Genomic DNA, 8,062 nt, shown 5'->3' with positions numbered 1-8,062 from the left:
GAATTCAGGGAAATTAAAAGTCAGTCACTAAATGTGCAGAAATGTTCAAGTATCGGAAAGTGTTAATATAGTTATTAATCGGCTTTTAAAGACTATCAGACTTGATATTTTTCTTTCTTGAGAGTTACAAGTTAGACCAATATTACGGATTTACATATATTCTTACAAGATGCAATCGGATTTCATGTAAACTTAGACGATTATATATTTGTCTAATTTCTTTTTACTAAATTCTGAAGATAAATTTAATTTGTAGAGTGTAAATCAGTGTTTCTCAGCCTCTAACGAATCGTTGCCCCCTTCACTACAAAATTCCGATGCTGAGAGACAAGGCTAACGCCAAATTCGTACTGTATTGAATAGACTAGTGACTAGTATAATGTTATTTGTTTAATTATTGTACGATATAACGAATAAAATATCTAATTATTCTTAATATAATGTTTTACTATATCGCCCAGAAAATTGTTTTTCGTCCTCCAAAATATAAATTGTTAGTAATAGCCCCTTCAACATGGAAAAATGCCCACATGGGGACGATATCGCCCCCGTTGAGAAACACTGGTGTAAATGAAGATCTATTTTATTTGAATGATCATCAACTGTCTGAGAAATCCGGCAAACCGTTCCTACAAAAACGTGGAATTTTTCTATTCTGTTGGCCACATAAATGAGGATAAATATCACTTTCGGTCACTCCTTGGCCTTATGTGAGCCACTAATGTGAGGTAGCCGCCAAGATGGAGTTCAATAATCTATATATAAAAACTTACGCAGTATAACTAGTCATGAAACATGTGGCAACAAAACACGGTTTGTTTTTCACGTATACATAATCAGCTTGTAAATGCGGCTTATTTATTAACGTATAAAAATGATCAAATATCATAAATAGAAATAAGAAGTCTATCATCTGAATCTGTAATTCTTCTATTAAATACAGTACATACTTTATATATAAACATTTTATTTGCGGCCAATAAATATGCAATTTCTTGACAGGCAATGATCGTTATTTTAGAATATTTTATTTACAGTATGTGTGTTTTCATTAAAAACTTTATTTTTAACTTAGATCTGTTTATTATATGTATTACAGTATACAATTTAATAGCCAAAAATAATATTTTCTGCTACTTAATTTTAATTTAATTATTAATTTTAAAATAAATAAAATATTTATTCAGTTTTCCTAAAGTCATCGCTTTCTCCAAAGGCTACATTGTGTAAGCGATGAGTCGTGAAGTATCTTATTAATTGGTCATCCAGCTAATCACCTCCTAGACATGAGTTTAATAAATGCTTTTTCTAAACGAACTCAGCGATGACGCCACTATACAATCAGTTAGCATCGACGAGTTTCCTTCGATAACTTTGGAAAAACTCTCAATGAACATTTTAATTAATAGTAGTATACGTATTATACACTTTGGACTATACGGACTTATATAAAAGTCCGTAAAGTCAAAGTGTATCGTATGCATACTATTATTAATTAAGAAATCCAGAAATTAGTTTGCCTTTAAGATCTGTAGTACTATAATTTGCTATTATATAATAATATTTATTAGAAAAGTCAAACTAATTAATCAGGTTTAACTGATTAATTAGTTATTTGAATATCAAATAAGTATCCGTAGAATTGCAAGACATAAACGATATCATCTTTAATTTGATACTCATAATTATCTTTGGGATTCATTGTATCAACATAAATTGGTTTCTTGTATACGTAACTGATGTCATTTCAAGTAATATTCTATGCGATAGTATATAATTTCTCATCAATTTACAAGGAAAACCTTGATTCTCCTCAATTGTTTTCCACACTGAAATTAGTTTCAAATATTTTATCAAATTTTATTTCTTCGCTTTTGTCTTTGAATTATCTAATTAATATTGATTTAAATATATAAATATATTTATAACATTTTATTTAAATCGATTTTCAAAACATGAAATGTCTCCCTTTATTGTATTTAAAAGTTTTACATACTTAACTCTGGTATTATTGATCTAAAAATAAATAAAATTCTCAAATGTTGTCAAGGGTTCAAATTAACTATTGAAATATTCGAATCTCCAATTTTCTTTTTGTTTTTTAAGAATTCAAATAACCGAAAATGATTAGATGTAAAAGTTTATAGATCAAGTTTATAATTCATCAAATAATTAATTAAAATTGATATCTGCTACTTCGGTAAAATAATTTATAAAGAAAATTATTATATCCAACGGAATTAAATAGCAAATAATCTGTAAGAAAATAATTTTATATTATATTAATGCGATTTTTTTAAGTGAGTTTATTCTTAAACTTCGTCGTAGCCTGTTTTTCGATCGAACCATATCTTAATATTAAAATACTTACAATGATTAATATCTTATTAATTTTTTAAGATCCTATTACCATTATATATAAAATGCAATTTTTCTAGATTATTTTTGTGCGTTTAAGATTAATATAATCCGAATTGTATCTCTGAACTCGTCGTTCTATGCCCTGTAAAACTGTTTTACCAGCATATTCTTTCGTACCGAATAAGAAAGCATATAAAGCAAGTCTTTAGACTTATAGTTTCAGTAAATATGCTCATTTAAAGTTAAATTATTCAAAATAATTGATTTTTCATTCTAAAGTTAGTTCATTATTTGTAGTTATGATTACAAAAATAAAAATAGAAGTTGATTAATTAAGAAAGCAGTCAAAGTGACAATGTCCTATAAATAAAGATGTAAAAAATCGTAAGATTATTTCAAAAGATTCGTAATATTCATGATGATAAAGTACTTTAATGTACTCAAAACAATTATGTCATCAATTATTAGAACTAAGATTTTAGCAATTACTTATATCATTGCAGAAAACAGTATATAATCTTTAATTCGGATATATTATAAATCGTAAAGGTTAACATCGTAACAGAATCGATAAACTAAAATATCATCTTCATTAATAATCTTCCATTAAAAACATTGATGTAATAATGTTTGTAAAGTATCGTTTGTTGCATCATTAAACTTAAATTCAAATCTCATTACTTACATGATCAAACCTTGCTTTTAAATAATAATGATATGATATATTAGACAATTTTTGAACAGATTTATTCTTATTCGTTACAAAAACCATTATATCTACCTTTAAAACTATATATATATATATAATCTGTTCTGGTCTTCTCTTGCAGCTTTTGTAAAACAAGAAAATTCTATATTTTCTTTCCAATTATAGAAATCCTTCAACTCTGGTTGATGATAAATCAAAATTAAATAAAATTCTGTATAATTATTTCCATATTTATAAATAGATATAAGTACCAGTAATAATTCTTCAATATCAACTTCAGCATCAATCTTACAGTCATGTTGAAATTATCATAAAGGATTTGTAAAACACTGAAAAGTGCTATCATTACATAAACATTTACAATTTTTTACAAGCATTTTATCAACAAGGCCTATCTTATAATATGGGCCTAGGCAAAAATATTTTTTGGGTCCAAATACAGTATTATAAAAATACAATATTAGAAAATACTACTTGTATTTATTGAATATCTTTGATCAGTACAACTAACATCAACACAAAAAACATTTCACAACATAAAACAAAATTAGAAAATAAAATAATTATGTTGTTTAAATACACAGATAAAACTGTAAAGGCGATATAAACTTCTTAATGCTTTTTCCTGCTTTTTATTTCAAAAAATTTATCTATTATTAATCAAAATCGAACTTATCTACTAATTATGATTTAATTTCCAAGACTGACATAGATGATTTATTCTGATCAAAATAATTCCTTAAATAATTTCTTCATTCAGTTTAAGGTAGAGAAGCACTTATCTATTAGTAATGCTAGTAGTAATAACGTTTTCTAAATTTGGAAAGTGGATATAATTTTATTTCTTGAAGTACAATTTAACAGTTTTTGCAATATTTGCTTGATTTTATGCTCTTTGTACACTACAAAATTGCACCCATTCACCTTGATCTTAATGTTTATTCTTTAGGACCACATTTTATATCGCAAAATGTGTTATGAAAAAATTAATTTACTAGCAATTTTTTTACATTTTCCTTCCAATTTTAAACTTTAAAAATTTTACAGTTTGAGAGGAATTGGTTCCTTAAATTATTTAGGCACTAGGCAAAAACTTTGTTTGTTTACATAAGAATTTAACTGTTGATATATAGGGCCTATGTTTTACAAGTAACAGTTACATTTATCAACTAATATTACATTATTTAGAAATATAGTAGTATTTAAACTTGACAATAGCATTATAAAATGAATGGAATAAAACTTGCTATCTTCTTCTCTAGCCAATATACAGTATATTAATAAATCTGTGTTTTGGAAATAATTAAGAATTGAATATGAAGATTATTGTTTAAAAATTAATCATTTGCAATTTCAACTTGAATATTTTATAAGAATTAAAATTGAAATATCCATAACCAAATAGTTCCTGATATTAAAAGTATTGAAAAAAGTAGCTAGAGACAAAATATTGATATATTTTCCAAAAATATAATTTATAAATGTAATATTAACTTTAGTAGCTATTTTTGATAATGTAATATTAATCATTTCTATTTATTTGCTCATGTTTTTGTTAAACTATTAAATTTTTAATGTTTGAATTTTAAAAACTTTTTATAAGTTTTCAAACTTTACCATATGAATTTTTTATATATACTAACACTTATCACATTTCTTTTGTCTTTTTTGGACCTTACAATGATTCTATTTGTTTGAGATCACATTAATTAGAAGGAAGATTATTATATCTTTCTTCTACAGACTTATTGTATTATGATACACCTATTATCTTTACATTTATTATCTTACCTATTCTTCTAAATATCAAATTATTTCTTATTTAGCATCAAATTACTATGTCTGAAATGAATATCACTATTTTTGATGTAAATGTAAGATTTTGCTTATCACAATTTTCTTAATAAACAATAAATTGTAGCAATTATAAATTAAAATAAATTATAGAATAAAATTTTATTTTATAATCTGTTTTAAATTAATTTTATTCAAAAAAAATATTTATAATATTACAAAAACTATTTCTTTTCAACAAAAAGTTAAATTTAGATAAATAAAATTAAAATTATTGAAAACATTTAACTTTATATATAGGTGTAAAGTCAAGTTTTATGAGCTAATTAACATGTTAGTGAACAAACTAACAAATGTATTTAATATATAACAACCATCTTAAATTTTAAATCTGTGCAGTAATAAGAAAATTATTTGAAAAATTAACTTGCTTTCCTAAATATAAATAAAATATAAAGATTTCCCATTAGTCTATTTATATTGTTTGAAATTTAAAAAAAAAAAAGGAGAAAAATATATAACTTATTTATTTTAGATTTTATATTTAGAAATATGTAAAATAATCAAAAATAAATCAAATATATGTATAACAAATTCACATATAAAAATTAAATTTGATAAATACTACCAGTATTAAAATCAAAATAACTAATGTTTATCAAAGTATTTCATATTTAAAATAAGTTGTTTCAATAAAACTTAACATATTTCATATACATATGAGAAATTATATTAAATAGATTTTTAAAAATAGATTAATTTTTATTATAGATTATTAGATTATTAATAGATTATAGATTATTATTAATAGATTATTAGAATATAAGGATCTATATTTTAAAATACATTATATTATCTTGTAATATATTCATCAGTTTTCTATCTATAAGAATTATAATTATTATAGAAATGTCAAAAATGATGTAATGTGCCAAACACATTCAAAAAGTCTATGAAATTATATGAATAAATACAAATATGTGTATAATTACAGCATAAATTATACTTTATTGTTCAGTATCACTAGATTATTGATGTCATTACAGTTCAATTTTTTTTTTCCAATGATAACATCATATGAATTTTTAAAAAATATTTTCTTTCTTTAAAAAATTATTAATTTCATAAAATAAATTATATTAATTGACTTACAAGTATATAGACTTTCGTTCAAAATAATAATAAAAAAAAAAGCATAAAAAGCTGTGAAAAATATCTGAAATCACAAAATATACAGATATTTATTGACTGCTTAAATATTTGATATCCATAGGATCATTACTAATTTACCATTGGTTATTGTTTGTATCTATTATTTGATTATGTATTTGTATAATTTAATTATAAAAATAATAAATTTGTTTAAAGTTTTTTAAATTAAATCTTTTCAAATTGCAAAATTCATGACAAATTATTACATTATTAGTGAATATTTCTACACCCACAGGACCATCATCATTCATTCAGACTATGAAAATGTTCAGTATAGAGGAAGTGAGAAACAACAGAAACAATATCATGATAACTAAAAAAAAACTTTAATGTATTCAATCAAAAACAAAAATTTCAGCAATTAACAAGTTAAAATTGAAAAATTTAGTAATCTTAATAAGTTATGTGTAAAATTTGAAATGTTTATGTATATACTATAATGCTACTGTACTGTAAAACAGTATTTATGGAAAAACAATTCAGTTGTGAAAATAATTTGTTATTTTGCTTTGCTTTATATCCATTTGTTTATATATTTTTTCTAATTGCTTTAAGCTAACAAAAATCCAAGATGTTTTTCTCATAAAAACACTCGTTATTTTTTCAATATTCTCTCCAAACTGTTTGAATGAAATCTTTTAATAAACTGAATTTCCCCTTCATTATTTTCAGAATCCAGCGAAGTATCATCTGAATCTTCATGATCCTCACTAACAGGTAATAAACATCAATTGCACAGTACAACTATAGGTCCAGTTCACTGTTACAAGCAGTCAACAAAGGTGTATTGTATCTAGTCATACACAATGACTATCGAACAAGAAACATACGTTCAAATGCTTTTTCTTTGTTCTACCTCTCTTCTCTGTTCAAACTGAGAACAATCAAAAACTAACCAATTAATCTAAAAAACCAACCAATAAAACACGTGTGTCTAAAAATAAACTAGAAACATGTGGTTGCAATGCATCTGTAGAAGCGTACAGGTGATACTTTTTTATAAGGTGTCTTAAAATTATGGAATGCTAATATCAGTGATGTAAAAAAATTCCATTCCGTATGATTTGTTCAGATTATAGTATTCATTGTAGAGAGAGTTCAAACGTGGGCAAAATCTATTAAACTCAGTCAAGACCAAAGAAAAGCATTCAGAATAGAGGGTTATTCAGAAACGGAGTCCATTGTATTGTTTTTATTCTAACTGTCAAGCATATTTTAGAAATATTAAAAATAGAAAATATATTTCAAACTCAAAATTTCAATGATGATGAATACATATATATTTACTTGTGATAATTATGTGTAAAGTTAAAATGTTTTATCCTGTTGTATAATCTTTACAAACTAAATAATTTTGTTGAGCATAACATCTTATTGACATTAATATTTTCATTCATTAATAAATTCTATTTTTTGTGTGCTAAAATATGTTAATTTAAGTAATTTGAATGACAGACAACAACATAAAATAAAATTACTCTTTATTTCAATTTATAATTCAGAAGCATAAAATCTATTCAAATTATAAAATTCATACACAACAAATTTTATAAAATTTAGTAGCTGTTTTAAAAATACTATGAATGAATACAAGTAATTGATTTTACATTGTCACATCTTTGGAATGTTAAAACGAAATAATTAATTATTTTAATTATTTTACATATATTGTGCTTCTCTTTCTGTTACAGTTCCATCAGCTTGTCCAAAATAAGCTTTACTTGCCATATTAACAAACAAACCTGTTTCAACAACTCCTAATAATAAATAAATAAGAAAAGAATAAGAAAGTAAATCTATAAATAAATAGTTTAAATTATTTAAAATATAAATTATTATATTTCTGTAGGTTTCTCAATTTCATACAAATAACATTAAATTAATAATAAACATGCATATAAGTATAGGCACAACAATGTATAGGTACAGTACAATAATTTTTCCATTACATTTATAGCTATTTTATCTATTTAGCTATTACTATAA

At 23.7% G+C, this 8,062-nt stretch overlaps 1 protein-coding gene across 1 annotated transcript in view; it reads right to left on the bottom strand.

Annotated features, from left to right (window-relative positions):
• Positions 1 to 7,733: 7,733 nt before the first annotated feature.
• The window catches only part of LOC111619473 (ribose-5-phosphate isomerase-like), a 32,044-nt gene continuing 31,715 nt past the window's right edge, over positions 7,734 to 8,062 (bottom strand). The window contains exon 8 of the mRNA XM_023361199.1: positions 7,734 to 7,833. Within this exon, the coding sequence (XP_023216967.1) occupies positions 7,736 to 7,833 (98 nt within the window). The 3' untranslated portion in view covers positions 7,734 to 7,735. The remainder of the gene's footprint in view (positions 7,834 to 8,062) is intronic.

The sequence above is a fragment of the Centruroides sculpturatus genome, unplaced genomic scaffold (assembly GCF_000671375.1).
Source record: "Centruroides sculpturatus isolate CEXI.00-Female unplaced genomic scaffold, Cexi_2.0 scaffold166, whole genome shotgun sequence".
NCBI classification, from domain to species: domain Eukaryota; kingdom Metazoa; phylum Arthropoda; class Arachnida; order Scorpiones; family Buthidae; genus Centruroides; species Centruroides sculpturatus.
Note: the sequence above shows the minus strand (reverse complement) of the source record. Positions and strands in the feature narration are given on the sequence as shown.